The sequence below is a fragment of the Syngnathus acus genome, chromosome 3 (assembly GCF_901709675.1).
Source record: "Syngnathus acus chromosome 3, fSynAcu1.2, whole genome shotgun sequence".
Classification (NCBI taxonomy): domain Eukaryota; kingdom Metazoa; phylum Chordata; class Actinopteri; order Syngnathiformes; family Syngnathidae; genus Syngnathus; species Syngnathus acus.
The window spans coordinates 18,588,347-18,614,494 of NC_051089.1; the positions used below are offsets into that span (position 1 = coordinate 18,588,347).

Genomic DNA, 26,148 nt, shown 5'->3' on the forward strand with positions numbered 1-26,148 from the left:
CCCAGGCAGCCATCCTCACGAGTCTAGTGGCAGCGGACGAGGCTTTTTGCCACCCAAACAATAATGGCTGTGACGTCAGTGCATATCCTCCATTGTTTCCTCGAATGGGTTTGCCCCTCCTCCTTTGCGGGATTTCACCTCATGCGCATGCGCGTTTGACGAAAATACCATATTTTTGAAGCGAACACGCACAAAAAAAACCCCCCACAAATCTTGATATGAACGTAAAATAGCCGCATGAAACCAGGAAAAGAGCTGCATGCGGCTCGCGAACCACGGGTCAAAGTGTACTTTGAAGGCAGAAAAATCAATTATTTTTAAATAAGCAATTGTCCTTTGTGAAGTTCAGAGGTGCTCATTTGGTGGGCTCAGGAATGCACACATACATGCTTCTATTGCATCAGCAACATAAAGTATTTATTCCTAACAAAAAATTACAGCAAGCCTGGTCTCTAGGTGGACCTCTGGGTCACAGCTGCCCCTAACCGCAAAGTAGAGTGACAAAAAACTCCTATCCCTGACCCAGCCTATACCATACATTTCATCAAAAGAGCCTGCCTAGCTGTTTGTGTGTTCTGTTCTTGCCAAGGGTGGGTAAGTTTTGTGTGAGACTTGTTTGCAGGGAGGCACTGCTGCTTTTCCAAATAAGGAAAGTCTCATCTCCATGGGACTATTGAGGTGAAGATTTTACATTCGGTTGTGCAGTTACATCCCCCCACATGATGTTGGGGACTTCCTGTTGCAAGCACCCGCCATCTGCAATCGCCCTGTTCTTTTTCTAGACATTCTCACAATCCCACCCACCCTTATCCGTAAATGAAAAATGATGATTGATTGCAAACGGCAATAAAAGTAAATACCTTCAATGCACATTCCTACAACTGACATTTCAATCTAGTGACGACCAGTGAAACGACAAGACATTTTACAATTGAGAAATAAATCTGATCAGCTCTACTAAAAAAAAGTTTAATAGCTTTGAGACATTTGTAATTTGTGTAGTCTTTTAAATATAATTTTTCATGAATTGGTCAACATGACATGTTTCTATATAAAATAAATATTTTTATTCAATATTATAGTTTATATTAGGGGTAGGGAAGAATCAATATTTCAGTATATTGTTGGTGAAAAATCAATATTTCAGTATATTGTTGGAATAAGTAATCGATAGACTGACTGCAAATATAGATATTTTGTGACGACTTAGATTTACCCCGTTGTCAGCGTCAGTACCTCATCTTTCCTGTTGTGTTTGTGGGGTCGCTAATCCCGTAAATAGGGGCAAAGTAGGTGGAAGCAGTGCCCGGTGAAGAACAGATGCAAAGACCAACCCGCAGGGTTTGACTCAAAAGTGTGTGGAGACTCAAGCTATCCAATTAAATCATTAAGTATTGAACTGATGCTACTCAGCCAATAAAGCTAGCCAGAGCCATTGTGTTAGCCAATCAGAAGTAAATCAGGGTGGGTCAGAAGTCTTGCCGACAGTGAAGTTTTTATCCGGATGGTCTGACATTATGTGTGGACATATACACTACGGTTCAAAAGTTTGGGGTAACTTAGAAATGTCCTTATTTTTAAAATAAAACCGCTATTTTTCTCAATGAGGATAACATTAAACTATCGTATTTTCTGCACTACAAGGCACACTGGATTATAAGGTGCACCTCCATTGAATTTTTTATTTTAGAAATTATTTCATATATACAGGACTGTCTCAGAAAATTAGAATATTGTGATAAAATTCTTTATTTTCTGTAATGCAATTAAAAAAACAAAAATGTCATACATTCTGGATTCATTACAAATCAACTGAAATATTGCAAGCCTTTTATTATTTTAACATTGCTGATTATGGCTTACAGTTTAAGAAAACTCAAAAATCCTATCTAAAAAAATTTGAATATTTCCTCAGACCAAGTAAAAAAAAGATTTATAACAGCAAAACAAAATCAAACATTTGAAAATGTCCATTAATGCACTCAGTACTTGGTTGGGAATCCTTTTGCACAGATTACTGCATCAAAGTCAAAGTCAAAGTCAGCTTTATTGTCAATCCCTTCATATGTCAAGACACACAAAGAAACCGAAATTCCGTTTCCTCCATCCCACGGTGACGAGACATACAAGTAGGCGACACAAAACAAAAACAAGAAGGCACAAACCTTAAATAATAAATAATAAATAAAATAAAATGAGCGATGAATAAAAACAGACCAATAACCCATCGAATATGAGGGGCAAAACCGAGCCAGTGAGCATACAGCAAGAACAGGACGCTACACTGAAAGGGGGAGCGAGTTCAGGATCCTAACAGCCTGGAGTACGAAGCTGTTGGAAAGTCTGGTGGTGCGGGAGCGCAGGCTCCTGTACCGCCTCCCAGAGGGCAGAAGTTCAAACAAAGAGTGAGCGGGGTGACTCACATCACTCACAATCTTGGTCGCCTTGCGGGTGAGATGGGAGGTGTAAATGTCCTTCAAGGAGGGGAGAGAAGCACCAATAGTCTTACTAGCCGTTTTCACAATGCGCTGCAGGGCCTTCAAGTCTTGGTCAGTGCAGCTGCCACCCCAGACAGCAATACAGCTGGAGAGGACGCTCTCAATGGTGCCGCGGTAAAAAGTAGTCATGACGGCCGGAGGAGTCCCCGCTCGCCTGAGTTTCCGAAGGAAGTACAGGCGGCGCTGGGCCTTCAATGCGGCGTGGCATGGAGGCAATCAGCCTGTGGCATTGCTGAGGTGCTATGGATGCCCAGGATGCTTCAATAGCGGCCTTTAGCTCATTTGCATTGTTGGGTCTGGTGTCTTTCAGCTTCTTCACCCCACAAATTCTCTATGGGGTTCAGGTCAGGGGAATTGGCAGGCCAATCGAGGACAGTAATGCCATGGTCAGTACACCATTTACTGGTGGTTTTGGCACTGTGGGCAGGTGCCAGATCATGCTGGAAAATGAAATCATCTCCATAGAGCTTTTCAGCAGACGGAAGCATGTAGTGCTCTAAAATCTGCATTTACTCTGGACTTTATGAAATACAGTGGACCAACACCAGCAGCTCACATGGCTCCCCAAACCATCGCTGACTGTGGGAACTTCACACTGGATTTCAAGCAACTTGGATTTTGCTCCTCTCCAGCCTTTCTCCAGACTCTGGCGCCTTGACTTCCAAATGAAATACAAAACTTGCTTTCGTCTGAAAAGAGGACTTTGGACCACTCTGCAACTGTCTAGTGCTTCTTTTCCATAGCCCAAGTCAGACGCTTCTTCCGTTGTCTTGAGTTCAGAAGTGGCTTGACCATGGGAATACGGCTATTGTAGCCCATTTCCCGGACACGTCTGTGAACAGTGGCTTTTGATACCTGGACTCCAGCTTCAGTCCACTGTCTTTGGAGCGCCCCCAAATTCTGGAAGCGACTCTTCTTCACAATGCTGTTAAGGCTGCGGTCATCTCTCTTGGTTGTGCAGCGTTTCCTGCCACATTTCCCCCTTCCAACAGACTTTTTGTGGATGTGCTTTGAAACTGCACTCTGTGAACAGCTTGCTCTTTGAAAAATTTCTTTTTGTGTCTTACCCTCCTGGGAGGGTGTCAATGATTGTCCTCTGGACAGCAGTCAGATCAGCAGTCTTCCCCATACTTGTGATTTAGTTTACTGAACCAAGCTGAGTGTTTTTCAAGGCTCAGGAAACCCTTGCAGGTGTTTCGAGTTAGACGATTCAAGTGATTAGTTGAATACCCTACTAGTATACTTTTTCATGATATTCTAATATTATGAGATAGGATATTTGGGTTTTCTTAAGATGTATGCCATAATCAGCAATATTAAAATAATAAAAGGCTTGCAATATTTCAGTTGATTTGTAATGAATCCAGAATGTATGACATTTTTGTTTTTTTAATTGTATTACAGAAAATAAAGAACTTCATCACAATATTCTAATTTTCTGAGACAGTCCTGTAGGACGCACTGGATTAAAAGGCGCATAGAATAGGAGCTACTGCATCAAACTGGGGTTGACTAGGGTTGCGGTATGCATCCACTAGATGGTGCTGTGCTAAAGGGAATGTCAACCCAGTCAATGAGGTCAAGTCCAGCTCCCTTACCAAATGAAAGTGATACGGTTTGGCTTCTTACTTGGTCCAGCAACCTCACTCATTTTTATGGTCATAAACCTTTTTTAGTTTAAAAGAAAGGAGCAAGTGCGCGCGTTGATGCGTAATCTGTTGATTAGCTTCTTAGCTTTGGTGTCTATGTGCTGCGGTAGGGGGGGTTCACTGTGATTGCCTCACGATAGGCTTAGCTGTATGTCAATGAGGCAATGGGATTCGGTTTGGCTTTTTACTTGGTCCAGCAACCCCACTCATTTTGCTGGTCATAAACTTTCTTTGGTTTAAAAGAAAAAAGCGAGTGTGTGCGTTGTTGCGTAATGCATTAGCTTCTTAGCTTTGGTGTCTGTGTGCTGCGGTGAGGGGGGGGGGTGGTTCAGTGTGACTGCCTCCCGTAATCAAGCGATTCTAGCCTATAGAAAACAAATGTATTTTTAAATGTCATGCGATCGACCTGTAGTAGTTTACTTCGGTGATGCCCCTGACCACGGTTGCCGTTGCCGTAATGCTGAAAGCGATGCGACCTTGTTATTTACTAGTCGTACTAAAACGTACTGAAATGTTTGGCAGAGCACTGTATACAACCAGTATGGATCAACAAATTCATCAACTGATCCATTTATAAGGCGCTCTGCATTATATATTATTTAAGTGCGCCTTGTAGTGCAGAAAATACGGTAATAAGGAATACACATTGTTAATGTGGTAAATGAATATTCTAGCTGCAAACGCCTGGTTTTTAATGCAATATTTGCATGGGTGTTTAAAGGCCTATTTCCAGCAACCATTCCCCCGGTGTTCTAATGGTCCATTTTATTTTCTAATTGTGTTATATAATATTATTAGAAAACACTTGTGCATTTATTTTGGTTTTCATGGAAAACACAAACATGTCTGTGTGACCCCAAACCTTTGAACAGCAGTGTATTGCGAACTCAGAGTTTAAGTGTGGATATATATGACTAATTCAGACATTGTGTGAATTACGAACTCAAAATGGATGCTGATACGATTCACTTACGGCTTTTTCTTTGTTAATTGTCTTGTCACTGCTTATTAACGTTACCATCAGATAATGCTGAGGGCATAGAGCTAACACTATGCTGCATATGCGTATCTCCTCGTGACTTGATCGCATTTTTTTTTTGGTTTGTTTTTCCACAAAAAAGAAAAGCGTGGTACAGCAAGCTCGGGTGGTTAAAAGAAAACGTTTCGAGATAGACGCGCTGTTTATGAACAAAGGCTCTGACAGTCTGTAACAGAACAGATTCAATGTGCATCAATTTGTCTGAAATTAAAAACAAAATTATAATTATTTAAACTATAAACATTCTTGACCAACTGCCATTTTATGCTGAAAAAAATACAATAAAATAATAAACATGCATCATATTAAATTAAATAACAGCAATAAATAATATTCAATTCAAAGTAATCAGCAACATTAACTCAGGAGCACAATATATAAAACATTTTAACCTACAAAACAAAAATGAATAAAACAATTTTTTTTAATCAAAATGAGGCAGCATGACTGAGACCATATCCACGGCTGCAGGCAGTATCAGTTCTTCTGCAATGGTGTTTTTCTTTTCTTTTTTTTTTTTTTTTTGCACTGAGCAATTTGGTACGCTACTTTATATGATGCTTACAGTTCTTGCTGATTGACTGAAGTAGCATTCACAAAGTGGGATGGTTGTTGGCAATATTCAGCCCGTTTTCGCTTAAAAACCTTAAGCATCTTATCAGCGTGATTGGGGTGCAATGACTTTAAGTGCCGCCTTAATTTATTTGGCTTCATACTGTCGGCTGCCAGCATTGTAAGGCACAGTAAACACACCGGTCTTTCCTCGTCTCCCATCGTCATTACACTGAAGCCGAGCGCTACGTACGCTTCGTCATATTTCCTTGTCTTAGCTTTCGTGTGACCAGGGCCGGTTCTAGGAATGCACATAAGAGGGGGCAGTCAGAAATGTGAAGGGGGCATGTTTTTTTTGTTTTTTTTTGTTTTTTTTTTACACTACACATTTTTATCACAGTTTGTGTTTTCATCACGGCAGTTGTTAGCTGTGTGCCCAGATCTCAACCTGGAGAAGTGGATTGCACTCTGTCAGGCCTCTACACTAAGACCTGTCCAGCTTAGGTGTCCCACCTGAAGACTAAAGCTTCTGCTGGTATAGCTCTTAGGCCCTTTTTTCATAGCTCCCACTTGAGTTTGTTTAGTGTGGTGAGTTGGTTCAGGTGTAAAACTGCATTCACTCAACTGTTAAAATAAACCAGTTGTTAACACATTCAATGCCAAACATGAAAATCATTTTTTTTCTCCATTGTTTGTGAATAAATGTGTTGTGCTTAGAAAAGATCCCTTGTCATCCGTGATTATAATATGTAGGGTAGGCTGCAAATGTAGGCTGAATGATAAAGCATAGTACTGAAAAACAAAGCTAAATAGTTGGAGTTGACATTCTTTTACTGATCCGGCCCACCTGAGAACAGAAAGTCTGGATCCGGCCCCAGAGCCAAACTGAGTTAGACATGCCTGTCTTAGGGTCACTGAGGCAAGCAAACCCCCTGACCACAATAAGGTGGCAATCCCTCAGGGGGGGGAACTGAAAAATAAATGAAATAAATAAATGAAAAGTAAAATAAAATACCCTTCATCCAGATTTCAACAACCAAGCAATAACCATTTTCAACAACATAACATTCATCTTAACTGGATGGCCTAATTCTCAAAATCATTTCAAGCTAAAGGAAAGACTTGTCTCTATCATCAATAATTACAAAACTGAAAGGAAGTCTTATGAAAATAAAATCATCAAACATCAAGTTCTCAAACTAATTTATAAAAACAGAAACATTTATAATTTTTTATTTATTAGCTAATAACTCAAAATAGTTAGGGAACTGATTTGTACAACACAACAGTTACAGAACAGAACATTTAACATAACTTTTTTTCTTCTTTTTTTAATGTATTTTTTTATTAGCAACTTAATAACTAAAATCTCCTCCTTTCTCATTATTTTTTCTCCCCACTCCACTCGACAACAAAATAGTTAGGGAACTAATTTGTACAACATAACAGTTACAGAGCAGAACATATAACACATAACTTTTTTTTTCTTTTTTTTAATGTATTTTTTTATTAGCAACTTAACTAAAATCTCCTCCTTTCTCACTATTTTTTTTCCCCACTCCACTCTACAACACCAGTCTCCTATTTCCTTGTGCAAAAACTCTCACAAATTCATCCATATCCAAGTTACTCGTTATGGACCTCTCATGGGCTAAGATGACCAAATTTATCTTTCGCTTGTGTAACATGGTGCGACGATAAGGGGTTAGGACCCGTGACAATGTGGACAAGGAACGCTCACACGATGCTGAAGACACACCAATTACCAGGGCTGTTACATACAATTTATGCAACTCAGGAAAAGCTTCCTTGTACTCCTGTAGGTGTTTACAGACAGTGGATAGGTCTGTTTCATTTGGACATTTCTTGAGCAACATCTGTTTTGCCACAAGAATTTCAATTTTTAGATCATCTGCCACAGTGCCAGCCAGCGCAGACAGAGGATGCAACCCGGTTGAATCTAGAAATGTGCTGGGTTTGGGTGCAAGACTAGATATGGCTCTCATCAGCTCAACGTTCTTCTGAGAAAATCTATTCTCCAGTTCTGAAATGGCCCTGTCAAGGATGTTGAGCAGAGATCTTTTCAGAGACTGAGAGGGGGAAATGGTTGGATCGTCAGAGTCTGTATGGCCCACAGTTGAGAGTACAACGCTTTGACCAAGACATTTGCTCATTGTCCTCCTTCTCTTTGGAGGCGGTGCATCATCCCCAGCAGCTGCCTGAGATGACTCTCCCCAATCCTCATCTTCACGGAGGCTTTTTAAGGACTCCAATGCTGCACCAACAACCTCAGAAGCACTGCACAAATCCACAGACTGAGACTGTAGAATTGCATTTGCTGGTTTCAAGACACCAAGCACCAGCACTAGAAACTTTCCAGTCTCAAAGAAGTGATGCCTCGAAATTTGACACAGCAGGCCCGATGCCTCGGTGCACAGGTCAACAGCAGCACTATCATCCTCTGTCATCTCAGATAGGATACTGACAATATGGTCTTGATTGTCAACAATGCACCTTGTCACCTCATAGTGGCTTGTCCATCGGATTTCAAGCAGCCTTTTAAGGTTAGGTGCATTATATTCCTGAGACACATAGTGGTGCTGAAAAAACTTGTACAATGAACTAGAGAGGTTAAAAAATCTCTTTGCACATGGTTCACTCTGTATGGCATGCACAACCACTAAGTGCAGTTGATGGTTGTAGCAGTGGATGTATGGGATATGCCTAGCAATCTTGTTTTGCAGCAGAGCTTGTACACCACCTCTTATCCCACTCATCACAGAAGCTCCATCATAACACTGGCTAAGTATGTTGTCAGCACTGTAGCCAGCATCAGAAAGGTGTGTCAGTATTTCAGACGTGATGTACTCTGCATCAAGTTGATGCAAGTCAATCAACCCAATAAGATGCTCCTCTGGCATGGAATTGCTGACAAATCTAATCATCACAGACAAATTTTCCACATTGCACCTGTCCCTGGTCCCATCACGTTTGAGGCAAAACCCTGCAGAATCAGCATTTTCATATTTTTTCCTGACCTCTGCAAGCACCATGTCTGCCAGTGTTTGGATCATTTCATTTTGCATATCCTTAGATGTGTATTTTGCATTCTTTGGGATACCCTTAGCAATGCTTGCTAGCTTCTCATCCTTCTCTAATGTATACTCCATGAGTTTCAGAAAAAGCCCTGAAGCAACATCATCACCACCTGCATCATGTCTCAAAGTTTCTGCAGTCCCACGGAGCCCCAACTCATTCACACAGAGAAACTTAATAGCACTGCCCACACTCTTGACATAATAATGATTTTTTTCAAGTTGGGTTTTACCAACCAACAGAGAGTCAACAGTACCCCCTGTAGCCTCTCTGCTTTTGTGCTGAGTCCAGGTGGTGGAAGAGTGCACATGGTCGTGGCTGGACACATACCTCTGTAGCCCCTTGTCTCGTTCGAGTGCTGCTTTCCAATTGTTAAAACCAGTAAGAGTAAAAACAAAATTCCTCTCATTAGCAGAGCTACCATATTTCCAACAGGGGAAACAGAAGCATGCGTCCCGCACAACAGAGTACTCCAGCCATGGTCGTGAGCGGTAGCGATTGAATGACCTGAATGTTGCACCAAATGCACATTTAAGTCACTAGGTAGCTGAGCAAGGGGCTTTAAGGCAGCACATGTTGAGGGAGGAGGAACAGGCGAAGCAGTGCTTGCTGATGGTACAGGTGCATTTATGCTAGCTACTGCCTCTGATGCACTAGTACTAGCAGCAGCATTACGGCTACTGCTTTCAGTACATGCAAGAGGAGCAACACTTGTTTTAAATGTTGACCAGCTCAGTGGCCTAGTGGTAGAGTGTCCGCCCTGAGACTGGAAGGTTGTGGGTTCAAACCCCGGCCGGGTCATACCAAAGACTATAAAAATGGGACCCATTGCCTCCCTGCTTGGCACTCAGCATTAAGGGTTGGAATTGGGGGGTTAGATCACCAACTGATTCCCGAGCGCGGCACCGCTGCTGCTCACTGCTCCCCTCTCCCCCAGGGGATGGATTAAAATCACACGGGGATGGGTTAAATGCAGAGGACAAATTTCACCACACCCAGGTGTGTGTGTGTGACGATCATTGGGACTTTAACTTTAACTTAACTTTAAAGGATGCATCTCGTAGCATTAACTCTCTCTTTGTGAGCAGCTGAATGGTGGAGTGCAAAGTGAAGTTTTGAGAAAAACATCTTCTTTATTTATCTACTGAATTCTTTTTTTAAAAATTATTTCCCTGAGCAGTTTGAAACAAAACTGTGCAGAGGGGCGGGGCTACACGTAGGGGTCCGCCAGACACCGCTCATTTGTCCTCAGTCTGTTAGATGCAGTGTACAGATGTGCTTGTGACTTGAGAAACGCTCCCAGTGGGTAAAAAAACAGCAGACTATTTCCCATTTGACTGCACAAATATATATATATATATGAATGTTATATTAACTATTATTTGAGTTGTTGTTAATCATTAGTTATATCACGGGTCGCTACGACGAGTTTAGTGGAGTTTTTACTGCTTCTTCCAACTCCTACCGCGCTGACTGTAACTTGACACTCTCTGGCTGAGTCTTGCCTCATTTGCATACTCACAGTGATTGGATGTTTACGGAGGGGCGCGCATTCCTGACAGCAGGCTGTGTGAGGGACGACACACACTGCACCGACATGAGAGAAGAGAGGGGGCTGATTAACGTGTGTTTCTATCAGCGGATTTTTCACTTCTAAAAGTTTGATTCGAGGGGGCAGGACATCTGTTTGAGGGGGCGTTGCCCCCTCTTGCCCCTGCGTAGAGCCGGCCCTGCGTGTGACTCTCAATTCTCTTATCTCCGTCTCTCTCCGCCGTTCTTTTCAACCGTGTTAAATATTTTTCCATGTGTCCCACTGCATTTTTTATCGCCTGCTCTGTGCTGTGTGCGCGTATGTTCTGTGCGCTCTACACTGTAGACCGAATACTCCTTACGCACACTCTTACAGTGATACCGCCACTCCCACCTACTGCAGTGGATGTCTAATTACCCTTTAATCTAGTACAGCCAAAAGAAAAGCATGTTCCCTGGTGTCACACGCGCTCCCCCTTGGTATCGCACTGTGCCCCCCCCAGGAGCGCAAGAGCGCTACTGTAATGATAAATATTGAAATGTTACACATTATAATCCAAGACTCGAAACAAGTTGTTTTGCTTAGCTGTTTGTGGATCAAAACTCAGATTTTGTGCTTTACAATTCATATTGAAAATAAAAACAGAAACAAACACCAAGACAGTTGTGAAAAGAAAGATAAAGAACCACAGAGACATGTGTATGTACAGTATGAATGAATGAACAAATGAATGAATTAATCTTTATTTTCATCACCCTCAACCTGCATCAACCCTGCACAAACCGCCGAGCAATATAATTGTCTTGGCACAGCCCGTCCAAGAAATGTGGAAAAACAATGACAAAGAGCCTTAAATATGATCCATTTGCCTGACAAACTATCCTTAGTATGCCTTTATTGGAACAAACATTGACTACACAAACTCAAAGTACATGTAAAGCATTGTTTCATTACCAGAAGGTTCTATCTTTTGTCTTTTATCTTTGACTTCCCTAATAATTTCGAACAATTTCCATGAAAACGTTTTTCCTGTAATTGGGCTCATCTGAAAAACTAATGGGAAACTGTTATTAAACCTGGCTGACATTCATATCTGTGATCTCAATAGAAAGGAGAAAACAACACCAAACATGATGTGTTTTTTTAAACACCCCTGAGAAAATTTGGTCAAATGGGCATACTTTTTAACTGGCACATTTATTAAAATTTACTGTGATGCTTTTTCTCTTTTGGTGCAGAAATGTCACGAACAAGGGACACTTGAGGTAAGAAATTACTATACTAATTATTCAATACTTTCAGTTTAAGGCAGAATAATTAATTGCATTTGCAATATAATTGCTATTTGTTAAAACACAATATGCTAATTACAAAGGCTTAAAACACAATATGCTAATTACAAAGGCTGCGATTTGACTTGACTATCATTGAGAGGGGAGCTTTGGGGTGGGGCTTCGAGCCAGTACAGACAGCAACCCTATCTCCCGACCGACTCACGATGTCCAGAGTCATGGTCAGCAACACCCAATCGCCAATGTAATGGGGAAAATCGATTCGGAATTCGACCAATTCGCTTCTCGAACCGCCTTCTGGAACGGATTGAGGTCGAAAACCGAGGCTTGACTGTATTATTTACTCATTTATTCTCTCTTCCATCCAATTCACATCAAAATGACTTCCTCAATCTGCCCGATATTGTCATTTGCATTTTGCTTCTCTTTTAATAAAATGTCAACAGACTTCGATGTGTGTGCGTGACGGATGGCAAACGGACCCCTTTAGCTGCTCAACAACATGCCTGGCGTAAATTAACGTAACAAAGGACCCATTCGGCGGCCTAAAAACATACCTTTCTAGAAAAAACAAGACTTTCTATACAACGTGCTTTCGGGATTAACACGATTCACAAATTCTGGATCCCAAAGTCCGTGTAAAATCGAGATTTAGGTGTGCAGATTTCAGTAATATTTTAGTTATATTTTTGTTTCTGTTGTTTCTGTTTGACAAGTTTTTGAAGTCAATAATAAATACAAAAACTTTTTTGTTTACTCGTCAGTGAGAGAAGTGAGCGCAACAGAATGAGGCAATATTTATCATGTTGTGCCTGTATTCTGTTGTCAGAATCCTGAGGCACTATCCAAGATGTGCATTGGAGTGGGTTTCTGTACTGACTTTTGATAATGTTAGTATTTCTATTTACTAAATGTTTTTTTAAGTCATTGACATTTTTTGTCTTTTGCAGATTCTGGGAGGCCAGCAGAAGGCTCTTGATGGCTCCTTACCACATGTTGTTAATGAGGTACAGCACTACATAATATTGCAAGAGTAGTTATACTATCACTATCACACTGCCATGCACATTAAACAGCAATTTTAAAACTTATGTACCGTATTTTCCGCATCATAAGGCGCTTGGGTTAAAAGCCGCGGACTGAATTGCGGGGACATTTCTGTACTTCATCCATACATAGGGTATATGCATGCCACTTAAGATAAATTAGAAAAAACGGCACGGAAGCAACAGTGAATTTGTTTGTATGTGTTTGGTTGTACTTTATTCTACTATTGAACCATGTCAATAGTCATATGAAGCTCCATCAAAGTCCTCATATTCTGTGTTCCAAATACAGTTGGGCAATTTCGTCATTTCACTTGCCAAGTTCCCTCTCATCATTGTCTTGTCATTGTCACGTTGCTCTTCGGAAATGATTCCGGCTTTCCAGAAAGCTTGAATTGTGCCTCGTAAGCATGTCTCTTTGTCGACGCCATTTTAAAGGGTCCAAATGCTGTTTTCTTTGAACAAACCCGCAGTATTTATTTAGCAGTGGCAGCAGAGGTACGTACTCTACGTCAGTGATCCCCAACCTTTTTTGCGCCACGGACCGGTTACGTGTCAGAAATATTTTCGCGGACCGGCCTTTATATAAATAAATAATACATTTATATAACTAAATAATACATTTATATAAATAAATAATACATTTATAATAAATATATGAATACGATGAAACAAAATGATACGACTGGCATAAAAACAAGTATAAACGACATTAAAATAAAACTCACCATTACATTGAATTAGTGGGAGCATGAGCTTGTTTCTCAGAAACGAGCCGGTCCCATCTAGGCGTAATCGGAGACAATGACACCCGAAGTGGTTAAGGTTTGTCTTTTAATGCAGGATGCTTGGTCTCCATGTGCCGAAGCAGTTTTGAGGGCTTCATTGCCTCGTTAGCTAGCCTGTCGCCACATATTATGCAGAGTGGGCTTGGCGCGTCATAGTCTTTTAAATGCAGCTTTCCTTTTCTTAGAAGTCGTAGCCTCTTCTTCTTCCGTCTCCTCATTGGGCTTTTTTCCCTTTCCGAAGAAGCTTTCCAAACATCTCTGTTTCTTGCTCATTTTTGCTTGCTTCGCGGGCTCAACTGAGGTGACATGTCACGTGACCGAGACGAGCGTCTTGACCTGAACCGACGGATGTAATTGGGAGAGAATCACCAATTTCTTTATATTTTTCAAAATAAATACTTACTCATTTTTGCTAGCTTTGCGGGCTCGACTGGGGAAACACGTCACGTGACCGGGACGAGCGTCTAGACCTGAATTAATTGATCGTCGATTAAAACTATTTCTTTATTTTTTCTGTGTGGCTTGGCGGCCCGGTACCAAGTGACCCACGGACCGGTACCGGTCCGCGGCCCGGTGGTTGGGGACCACTGCTCTACGTATTACGGACAGTCCTCTGATTGTTTTACCACCCCAATCTACATAAAGCGTAATTGTCCTCTTCTGATTGTTTCATCGAGTCTACATATAATGTCGACATATACGTCCCTGTGGTGACAGCCAGACAACATTTACAGATTTTGGAATTCGGTCCACACAAAAGACGCACCTTTTTAAAAGGCGTTCTTTCAGTTTTTGAGAAAATTATTGGCTTTTAAGTCCGCCTTATGGTATGGAAAATGTGGTACTGTAATTATAAGTGAACCAACAGTTTCCTGGTTCAATTAGCTAGGTGTATTTATTCAGACCTTTCCATCAAATGAAAAATGAGGGCGAGGGAATAATTTAAAAAGGCTACACGTGTATTTGTTGCGGTCTCGTTGAGGCTGTCCAATTAAATCATCAGGTGTTGAACTGATGCTACTCTTAACCAATAAAGTTCGCCAGAGCCATGGTGTTAGCCAATCAGAAATAAATCTGGGTGGGTCAGAAGTCTTGCCAACAGTAGTCCTGTCACCTGTGTGACTGACACCTGATTTTTGTCAGGACATGATGTGTGGACATATATTACGAACTCAGATTTTAAGTGTGGATATAGTACGTATATCACCGTAATTTTCGGACTATAAAACGCACCGGATTATAAAACGCACCTACTAAAATTAGGGGAAAATGTTCTGTTCATATATAAGCAACACCGGACTATAAGCCGCATGTGTTTTAATATTTAATTATCATTTGTAAGAGAATATACACAAGGAGGATTGTCAAGAAAAAGATGGTTCTTTGGGGACGCATACCTTTTATTTGTAACTATACTTGAGGTTTTCTGTCAGGCATGGTGTGACAGCCTCCTGAAATACAAAGAAGCTCTTGTTTCAGCAAAAACTAATTACTTCTTTCAAATTATTGGTCTCAATAAAAACAATCCTAAATACTACGATGGCATAGCTAACGCAACGGCAGCCGACCTCTGATAGCAAACCCCACTCAGCTGACAAGTTCATGACATTTTTTGCTCGAAAGATTCCATCCATTCGGGATGAGATCACGGTGACCGTTCCAAACATTCAGTCAAGACTGGCGATTACAAAAGCTGTCAATCATGTGATATCCCTCCCAAATTTTAAAAATGTGTCCCTTGAAAGCCTTACACAACTGGTTAGCGCGGTTTAATAAACAACTTGCTTACTCGACTCCCAGAATTATTTCAGATTTTAGGACCGTCCGTCTTAAATATAATTAATCTGTCCGTCTCCTCTGGTAATGTGCTGTCAAACGCGCACTTTTTATTAAAGTGCCTCCGGCTCCCCAGTAACGGGTTCAATAAGCCGGGGCGAAGGGACTCGTCCGTAGCTGACCACCCGAGTTAAATTAATTCTACTAGAATCAATCTAATTTCTATACGACGCCAATCCCGCTAAAGTCATCCGACGCGCGAGCCGAGTAACTCAATTCGAGGCGAGTCGTCGAAATGACCGCGCCGTAATGATGGCTCCCTTCGGTTGTCTGATGCTGGTATTACGTTACGGATATTTTTTAGATGTCTTTGTTAAGACCTCAAGGATTCGTTAATTTACTAGAGCGCCCTCGCTCTAGCTGAGCTCAAGATAACTACTTCGAACCAGATCTGACAATTCCTGATGTTAAGGATTAAAGCTGTCTTCACTTTAAAAAGAATTGAACGGATTTAAAGAATGACTATGATAGGGAAATAAAGACATTTTAAAGTTGTAATTACCGCATATAAAACCATGCTCGACATAGTTAATACGAAATAATCGATACCGAATTAAGCCTTAAGAAATTTAATGAATAAGCAAGAAAAAGAATTACAAGTCGAAAAAAACAAAATAAGACTCACCCACACAGAACAACAGAGGAGACTTAAGGTCTAAAATCCTATTTGGTTGAACAAGTCGAGTGATCGGCTCTCCTTTGTTCCAAAATCCGAATTCTGTTTAAAAAAGAGGAAAGGTCTGGCCGTGAGGAGCCTAGCCAAAAAAGTAAAATTGGCGACTTCTCCTTTCTGCCCGGGCGGCTGTCTCCTCTGCCTTCCTCGAAGCTTAAAATTTGACAAAGTCCAATTCGAAGACTCTGGAAATTCATCTTAGTAGATTTTGGTTCAATCTAAAAAAGAATGCAAAATCCAGCTTCGTTCTTTTACTCCGGGCAGCGTCACGGCCATCGCCCTGACTAGGAAGAAGCGCGCCCGCTCTGTGTCCGGGCAACATATTTATATGCTTCTGGCATTACCTCATCGGAATTACCTCACCGGCACGTGAGGTGGGTGGCCTTTCTCGAAGTTTCTGGAAGCTTCGAGAATGTTCCTTAGCTGATCCCTGACCAGGCCAGCTGGAAACCACTGGTTGTCTTAGCAACCTTGCTTCAAGCAGCAATCACCGGAAACAGATGTTTCCTGTTTTGCTCGTTCTTTCTTTTAGCATTAACCCTTAATGTCTCCTCTTCAACTTAATACATTCAGGTATGGATGGAACACCAATGTTAAATACAGGTTGGACAAAATATTGCAACATGAATCACATATATCTTGTCTAATAAAAATCAATCTCAACACATAATAGTACTTAACACAATAATGGGTTCCTCCAACTTAAACACATATATTGATATTGCTCAAGCTGTTACATCTTAAAATTATGGCATAGCAAACTCTTATTCCAAAATTGTGCGTTGCTCCGTGTTTGAACAGGTCGTGTCCTCCCAATTGCTAACAATTTAATTTATTAGATTTGTTCATTTCCATCAGGTCACCCCTATGTCAAGCTTTAACACCATCTCCTGGTGAAATTTTGAACCACTACATGTTTTGGGATAGCCAATGTGCCTGGGCCAAATTCAATACCTAATTTTACACCATCTCGTACCACCATGTCACTTGACAGTGCGAACAGCCTTTAAGACTGGGGGGGGATGATGTGGCTCTTTGCGATGACACAGTAAAAAATGTGGCTCTTAGTCTCTGACTGGTTGGCCACCCCTGGCATAGCAGCTTAATGATTATATGGTTGGTAACAATCGATTTGAACCGTTTCAGTCTGGTTTTAGAGCTATCCACTCTACTGAGACAGCGTTTGCTAAAGTGACCAATGTTTTTCACCTCCGTAATATTGCTAAGATTCGTCCCATTCTTTCAACTCGTGATGCGAAAATTATTATATATGCATTTTTTACGTTGCGCTTTGATTATTATTACGTATTGTTCTCTGGTCTTCCTAAGTCTAGTATTAAAAGTCTACAGTTGGTACAAATGCTGCGGCGAGACTGCTCACAAGGACGAGAAAGTTTGATCATTACCTCGATACTAGCCAACTTGCATTGGCTCCCGATCCATTTAAGATGCAACTTCAAGGTTCTCTTACTAACCTATAAAACGTTGCATGGCTCCCCTGGCTGGGGAGGGGATTAGGTGACACCCAAACTGAAAATGACTCTATGGATTCCATGTTGACAAGGGATCTGAGGCAGATTACCATCTTCGCAGACATTGCCATGACAATTGAGGGCACCTTCCTGCAGCTCTTCACTTTGAATAAGGACATCTACTTTTTCTTATGATTGTTTTATATTGTGTTCAATGTTGCCCTCTCTGCATCCATTGCAGCCTGGTCATCCTGGGGGGATCTTCGCATCTGTGGTCTCTTCTCAAAGTTTCTCATTTTCCCCAGTTGGGGTTTTGAGTTTTTCCTTGCCCTCCTGGACGTTAAGATCAGGAGATGTTAAGAATAATTGTCAGTATTGCCCATGTGAACCCCTTCTGAGACTTGTCTGTGATTAAGGGCTATATAAATAAACTTGATTTGACTTAACATATATTGACAGAGATGAAGGAGCTCTGCAAACATACAAACATGCATAAATCTCAGCGATGACCACAATAAACCTAATGTACAGGGAACAAGAGGAACAGACAACTGTTACAATATGAGAATGAAAATTTGTTTTCATGTTGCTTCATCTCCAAGGCAACATCACGTTCTAGATAGATAGATAGATAGATAGATAGATAGATAGATAGATAGATAGATAGATAGATAGATAGATAGATAGATAGATAGATAGATAGATAGAGTGCCTTGCGAAAGTATTCGGCCCCCTTGAACCTTTCAACATTTCGCGACATTTCAGGCTTCAAACATAAAGATAAAAGTTACATTTTATGTCAAGAATCAACAACAAGTGGGACACAATCGTGAAGTGGAACAAAATTTATTGGATAATTTAAACTTTTTTAACAAATAAAAAACTGAAAAGTGGGGCGTGCAATATTATTCGGCCCTCTTGCGCTAATACTTTGTAGCGCCACCTTTTGCTGCAATTACAGCTGCAAGTCGCTTGGGGTATGTCTATCAGTTTTGCACATCAAGAGACTGGAATTCTTGCCCATTCTTCCTTGCAAAACAGCTCGAGCTCAGTGAGGTTGGATGGAGAGCGTTTGTGAACAGCAGTCTTCAGCTCTTTCCACAGATTCTCGATTGGATTCAGGTCTGGACTTTGACTTGGCCATTCTAACACCTGGATACGTCTATTTGTGAACCATTCCATTGTAGATTTGGCTTTATGTTTTGGATCATTGTCCTGTTGGAAGATAAATCTCCGTCCCAGTCTCAGGTCTTTTGCAGACTCCAACAGGTTTTCTTCCAGAATGGTCCTGTATTTGGCTCCATCCATCTTCCCATCAATTTTAGCCATCTTCCCTGTCCCTGCTGAAGAAAAGCAGGCCCAAACCATGATGCTGCCACCACCATGTTTGACAGTGGGGATGGTGTGTTCAGGGTGATGAGCTGTGTTGCTTTTACGCCAAACATATCGTTTTGCATTGTGGCCAAAAAGTTCGATTTTGGTTTCATCTGACCAGAGCACCTTCTTCCACATGTTTGGTGGCTTGTGGCAAACTTTAAACGAGACTTTTTATGGATATCTTTGAGAAATGGCTTTCTTCTTGCCACTCTTCCATAAAGGCCAGATTTGTGCAGTGCACAACTGATTGTTGTCCTATGGACAGACTCTCCCACCTCAGCTGTAGTTATCTGCAGTTCATCCAGAGTGATCATGGGCCTCTTGGCTGCATCTCTGATCAGTCTTCTCCTTGTTTGAGATGAAAGTTTGGATGGACGGCCGGATCTTGGTAGATTTGCAGTGGTCTGATACTCCTTCCATTTCAATATAATTGCTTGCACAGTGCTCCTTGAGATGTTTAAAGCTTGGGAAATCTTTTTGTATCCAAATCCGGCTTTAAACTTCTCCACAACAGTATCTCGGACCTGCCAGGTGTGTTCCTTTGTCTTCATGGTTCTCTCTGCGCTTTAAACAGAACCCTGAGACTACCAAAGAGCAGGTGCATTTATACGGAGACTTGATTACACACAGGTGCATTCTATTTATCATCATCAGTCATTTAGGACAACATTGAATCATTCAAAGATCCTCACTGAGCTTCTGGAGTGAGTTTGCTGCACTGAAAGTAAAGGAGCCGAATAATATTGCACGCCCCACATTTCAGTTTTTTATTTGTTAAAAAAGTTTAAATTGTCCAATAAATTTCGTTCCACTTCACGATTGTGTCCTACTTGTTCATTCTTGACTTTATGTTTGAAGCCTGAAATGTGGCGAAATGTTGAAAGGTTCAAGGGGGCCGAATACTTTCGCAAGGCATTGTGTGTGTGTATATATATGTATATACATATATATATATATATACATATATATATATATATATATATATATATATATATATATATATATATATATGTATATATGTACCGTAATTTTCGGACTAAAAGTCGCTCCGGAATATAGGTCGCATTAGCCATAAAATGTACAATAACGTGAAAAAAACATATAAGTCGCTCCGGAGGACAAGTCGCATTTTGGGGGGAAATTTATTCGACAAAATCCAACACCAAGAACAGACATGAACGAGCAACAACATGCTAAACGATAGGTATGCTAACGTGACATAAACACAAACGAAGAGCTGAGAACGGGCCTGACGTGACATTCAGAGTTATTTAAAAAAACTATTACATAAATAACACATTTATAAAACCATCTGTGTCACTCCAATTCATTAAATCCATCGATCGTCCTTTTTCAACAATGGGTGCACGCCGCTGACGGCGTTTGCACTTCAAAATATTCCACAGGCCCATATAACGATATATAAATTAGATATCAAAAAACTATTATATAAGCAATAATATTATCAAACCATCTGTGCACTCTAAATCATTAAATCCATCGATCAAATTCCTCGTCCTTTGTCAACAACGCCGCGCGTGCGCCCTGACGTCAGCCTCGTCGTTATTCCACAGATCTAGTATATAACTATATTGTAGCTTTAACAAAGTACAAGGACAGACGTGGGTTTGGTAAACGGCTCTTTATTTAACAAAACAAACTTCCAGGCGTGTGGCGGCGTGGACTTCCGGCCACGGAGGTGGAAGAGAGATCCATAGAATAGGACCGGGCGTGCGTAAAAGCCATGACCGAGCCCCATCCACCATCCCCGGACAGCCACCCGGCAGAGCGCCGGCCCCCGACTTCTATCCACGGAGGTGAAAGAGAGCTCCGTAGAGTAGGACCGGGCGTGCGTAAAAGCCATAATAGTTTTTCAAACCTTCTGTGTCACTCCAAATCCTTAAATCCTTCAAACTCTTCGTCCTCCGTGTCACTTAGAAACAAAGCCGCTAATGATGCCGTTAGTACGTGGGGCCCTTCGTCATCCCGTGATCAATCTTTGTCCTTTGTCCAACTGCCACGCCGCGCTGCTGACGTCACTTGAAATTCAAATTACAGTAATCCCTTGCTACATCGCGGTTCGTTTATCGCGGTTTAACTTTTTTTTTTTTGGTGAAAATTTTTGAAAAAAATCACATATAAGTCACTCCTCATTATAAGTCGCCCCCCCCACCCAAAGTATGAAAAAACCCGTGATTTGTAGTCCGAAAATTACGGTAATCTATTTAATATGCAGTGTTGTACCTGAACACATTCAATGAACATAAATTCATGAACTTGTTCATATTCACGAACATGAACTGAACGTCGCGCATTTTATGTTCGGGAACGTTTTTGTGAATGCGCTCATTCTGGGTGGGGCCAATGAACGGTTTTAAAGGGCAGTTCATTTTTGTTTCATAGGTGCCAGGTTTTTTCTTCCTAGACTTCAAAATAAAACTCACCGCACTGTAAAGTGGCTTAATTAGGTGTGCCAAAATTATTTGGCTCCCTTGGCCGCAAACAGTCGCACGGCACTTGGTCATCAAAATGGGACGTGTGCTTGGATGAGCTAAGTACGTGACAGACGGAATTATTAGGTTTGATTGGGGAAGACTCAAACCTGTCGATACAAGACCTTGACAGTGATTGTCAGCACAAATAACCATGAACCAGGAGGTAAAAGAAGCTTCCTGAAGAGCTCAGAGACAGAATTGATGACATGATTTTCATTAATGCATTTCAGGTTTCAAATGTGTGTTTTGTAAATTTCTGTCTCCACAGACAACCAAAGAGATGATAGCTCGTTCCTTTGCCACCGTAGTCACACATCCCTTTCATGGTATGTAAACATTTCTTTTGAGCGTTATTAATTAGGGGTGTGACCTACGTTTTTTGAGGAATACGATACATATACAGTGCCTTGCGAAAGTATTCGGCCCCCTTGAACCTTTCAACATTTCGCCACATTTCAGGCTTCAAACGTAAAGATATAAAATTTTAATTTTTTGTCAAGAATCAACAACAAGTGGGACACAATCGTGAAGTGGAACGAAATGTATTGGATAATTTAAACTTTTTTAACAAATAAAAAACTGAAAAGTGGGGCATGCAATATTATTCGGCCCCTTTACTTTCAGTGCAGCAAACTCACTCCAGAAGTTCAGTGAGGATCTTTGAATGATCCAATGTTGTCCTAAATGACTGATGATGATAAATAGAATGCACCTGTGTGTAATCAAGTCTCCGTATAAATGATGAGCTGAAGACTGCTGTTCACAAATGCTCTCCATCCAACCTCACTGAGCTCGAGCTGTTTTGCAAGGAAGAATGGGCAAGAATTCCAGTCTCTCGATGTGCAAAACTGATAGAGACATACCCCAAGCGACTTGCAGCTGTAATTGCAGCAAAAGGTGGCGCTACAAAGTATTAGCGCAAGGGGGCCAAATAATATTGCACGCCCCACTTTTCAGTTTTTTATTTGTTCAAAAAGTTTAAATTATCCAATAAATTTTGTTCCACTTCACGATTGTGTCCTACTTGTTGATTCTTGACAAAAATTAAACTTATATATCTTTGTTTGAAGCCTGAAAGGTTCAAGGGGGCCGAATACCTTCGCAAGGCACTGTAGATATACTGCCTAACTATTTGACACAAAGCAATATATTGCTTTTCTGTACAAGTTTATACCACAAAACTATAAAATAAAATATATACATACCAAAAAAACCATATATATTTCGATCCAGCACCAGTGGCTTTTTAAAAATAAACTTATACTCATGAAAGGTAAATAAGCAATTTTTTTTCTTTCAATAGATTTTACTGTGCCACAGACAGAACCCATGTCACAAGCCTACCACAATATCTTCAGCAGAGATCCAATCAAAACGTCATCACAACTAGTCTAGATGATAAGATTTTTATGCCACGTTTTTTCTTTTCTTTTTTTAGTTCTACCTATTTTCAGCATCTGCCAGGTAATGAGGTAAAATGCCTGAATTGCTTAATTTTTAGCTTTTTACTGCACACAACCCAAACCCAAAAATTGAAGGATGAATTTAAAAGTGACAGAACTTTTGACGTCTACTTACAGCAGGAGTGTCAAACTATTTGTGCCTAGGTCACTTTGGCATTCTGAAGCCACCCACAGCATTTTTTACTACGTCAACCTAACCATAGTGAAGGGACATGGAAAATTAGAAAACATGTATGCCGTGTTAACTTCCTGTGTAATGCATTGTAGGGGGAATGTGGGCCCATGGGAGTGTTTTCAGTTGAGTTCTGCCTGTGAGTGATGTCCCGTATTTTCCGGATTCTAAATTGCTCCGGAGTACAAGTCGCACCAGCCATAAAATGCATAATAAAGAAGAAAAAAAACATATACGTATGTCACACCGGAGTACAAGTCGCATTTTTGGGAGAACTTTGACAAAATCTAACACCAAGAACAAACATGAACAGGCAACAGGACAAACGTGGAGCTGAGAACGTGCCTGACGTGACATTAACAGTTATTCAAATAAATATAACATAAATAACACGTTCATCAAACTATCTGCGTCTCTTCAAATCATCAAATTTGGTGTTGGAGTTTGTCAAATAAATTTCCCCCAAAATCAAAGTCAAAGTCTGCTTTATTGTCAATCTCTTCACATGCCAAGACACACAAAGAAATCGAAATTACGTTTCCACTATCCCACGGTGACAAGACACAGTACACGACATACATACAAGCAAACAACACAAAATAAAAACAAGAAGGCACAAACAATGAATAATAAGAGTGATGAATAAATAACAAATAACACAATAAATAAGAGGAGCAAAACGGAGCAAGTGTGCATACAGCAGACAGTCAGAATATAGCGCAAAAGTACAGGATGCTACGCAGAAGGGGGGTGAGAGTTCAGGATCCTAACAGCCTGGAGTATGAAGCTGTTGGTGAGTCTGGTGGTGCGGGAGCGCAGGCTCCTGTACCTCTTCCCAGAGGGCAGAAGATCGAACAAAGAGTGAGCGGGGTGACACACATCACTCACAATCGTGGTCGCCTTGCGGGTGAGATGGGAGGTGTAAATGTCCTTCAAATGCGACCTATACTTGGGTGTGACATATATGTTTCTTTCCCTTTATTGCGCATTTTATGGCTGGTGCGACTTATACTCCGGTGTGACTTATACTCCGGAAAATATGGTACTTTCGGGCCTTCCTATTTCTGGGTATGGTCATGTATAAAATGGAACAGTACAAAATGGTAATGCCCTAATATTTGTGAAAATGGAAGGCTAATTCTTATTACTATGTGAATGCAGTTGAATCAGAATGCCTATCTACAGACATATGACATGTGATATGAGGAGCAGAAGCTTAACCCAGAACCAGACAGGACACTGACTGAAAGTCTTTATGCTACAAATCTGCAAAAATCCAAAACAAAATCACCCAACAGGCAGTTAACGGTACTAAGTGACAACAACGGACTGGGCTGTAGAGTGCCTGACAAATAGGCAAGAGGCATGCTAGACGGTGTGATTGAGTAACGAGCCTGTATACTGAAAGACACCAGACAACATCCAACCCTGTGACAAGATAGAGAACAAAACATCCATCCATCTATTTTCTAAACTGCTTATCCTCACAAGGGCTGCAAGCGTGCTGGAGCCTATCCCAGCTGACTTTGGGCAGTAGGCGGGGATAACCTGAACTGGTTTGCCGCCAATCGCAGGCCACTCATAGACAACCATTCGCACTCACACACACCTACAGGCAGTTAGGAGCCCAAACACCATCACAACACAGAACGTATAATTACAAAGAAAAATTTTACTTTTGACATTTACGTTTAACATTTTGTGCCATTCATCTCGATATGATTTTTTTGAACATGTTGGTTTCAAGAAAGTTGATTCTATGATTCCTTTTCTGTGACTTGTCTTTCAGTGATTACATTGCGATGTATGGTGCAGTTTATTGGAAGAGAAGCAAAATACAGGTAAAAATTTTCTCCAAACTACTATAGTGTTCAGAATAGTAGTGATGTGTAACTAAAAGGATTAGTCCAGGTTTCGACTATTTTTTTATTGTTACAGGGCAGACGGTACCAGTAGATACAAATCCAACGAGACCAAGCAATCATGCTATGCACACTTAAGGGGGTGAAAGTGGGCTATTAGTGAAAATAAATAAATAAATAAATAAGTAGAAAATGGGCTGTTCACAATAACAGTAATGTGGCATTCAGACAGTAAGTTTGTCAATTTTGTGGAAAAAAAGAGGTGTGAATCAGGTGTCCCCTATTTACGGATGAAGCCAGCACCTGCTGAACATGCTTTTCACCTTTAAAGCCTGAGGAAAATGGGATGTTAAAGTAGGTTTGGGCAATGATCTAATATCAATATATAGTAATCCGCCGTTTATCGCGGATAATTGGTTCCAAGACCACCCGCGATATGTGAAAATCCGCAAAGTAGTGTCACCCTTTTTAACATACATACATTTTTGTGTATCAATAAAGTTAAAGTTAAAGTCCCAATGATCGTCACACACACATCTGGGTGTGGTGAAATTTGTCCTCTGCATTTAACCCATCCCCGTGTGATTTTAATCCATCCCCTGGGGGAGAGGGGAGCAGTGAGCAGCAGCGGTGCTACGCTCAATAAGTGTATATTAAACCACATAAGTGCATATGTCATCATTACAACATTAAATAATAGTTGCAAACATGTAAATGCTGTATTAACACATAGAAATAATGTAAATATTAATAAATATGATACGTGTGTGTGTGCATGTATGCGTGCGTGCGTGCGTGCGTGCGCGCGCGTGCGTGCAACATGTAGATGTAGCTAAAGTATACATACTGTGAATGTTTTTAGAACTCTTATTATTATAACAACGTACAAATGTTCATACTGTAAATATGTTTTTAGAACTCTTATTATTATAAAAAAAATTATAACAAGGTACAACACTGTAAATACGTATGTTTTTAGAAATCTTATTATTCTAACAACTTTTTTTATAAAAAGGTACAAGTGTACGTACTGCAATTGTGTGGGCACTCCCTGCCTTCTCCTGGCGTGTGGGCAACTTTCATATCACAGTTCCTCAATTTATTTATTTTTTTGAATTTTTGAGGGGGTTTTTGGGGGGGAATGAAAATTCAGCGATGCACTGAAGCCGCGATAAATGAACCGCAATGTAGCGAGGGATTACTGTATATCGCAAAAGACGCCTGGTCAATATCAATAGAACAATGTAATTTCACACAATGTAATTTCGATTTAAAAAAAATAAAAAGGCAGGAAGCAAACCCGACTG

General features: G+C 40.8%; 1 protein-coding gene and 2 long non-coding RNA genes across 6 annotated transcripts in view; 1 reads left to right on the forward strand and 2 right to left on the reverse strand.

Annotated features, from left to right (window-relative positions):
• The window catches only part of mtch2 (mitochondrial carrier homolog 2), a 72,933-nt gene that overhangs the window by 33,260 nt on the left and 13,525 nt on the right, over nucleotides 1-26,148 (forward strand). The window contains exons 4-7 of one of the 3 annotated variants that reach the window (XM_037246693.1): nucleotides 11,604-11,630; nucleotides 12,608-12,664; nucleotides 21,613-21,670; nucleotides 24,769-24,820. In XM_037246693.1, coding sequence (XP_037102588.1) covers nucleotides 11,604-11,630; nucleotides 12,608-12,664; nucleotides 21,613-21,670; nucleotides 24,769-24,820 — 194 coding nt within the window. The remainder of the gene's footprint in view (nucleotides 1-11,603; nucleotides 11,631-12,607; nucleotides 12,665-21,612; nucleotides 21,671-24,768; nucleotides 24,821-26,148) is intronic. The other 2 variants (XM_037246695.1, XM_037246694.1) reach the window with 2 other exon arrangements.
• On the reverse strand, nucleotides 4,100-4,411 carry LOC119120119. Its single transcript, XR_005097468.1, has 2 exons — nucleotides 4,374-4,411; nucleotides 4,100-4,165 (listed from the first exon to the last, which is right to left on the reverse strand). It is a non-coding gene; the product is annotated as an uncharacterized LOC119120119 (long non-coding RNA).
• Nucleotides 6,298-25,280, reverse strand: LOC119120090. 2 transcript variants are annotated; one of them, XR_005097439.1, is made up of 3 exons: nucleotides 25,154-25,280; nucleotides 10,309-10,313; nucleotides 6,298-6,642 (listed from the first exon to the last, which is right to left on the reverse strand). It is a non-coding gene; the product is annotated as an uncharacterized LOC119120090 (long non-coding RNA). The 2 variants fall into 2 exon arrangements; XR_005097440.1 differs by lacking the exons at nucleotides 10,309-10,313; nucleotides 25,154-25,280 and adding exons at nucleotides 10,576-10,585; nucleotides 11,555-11,565.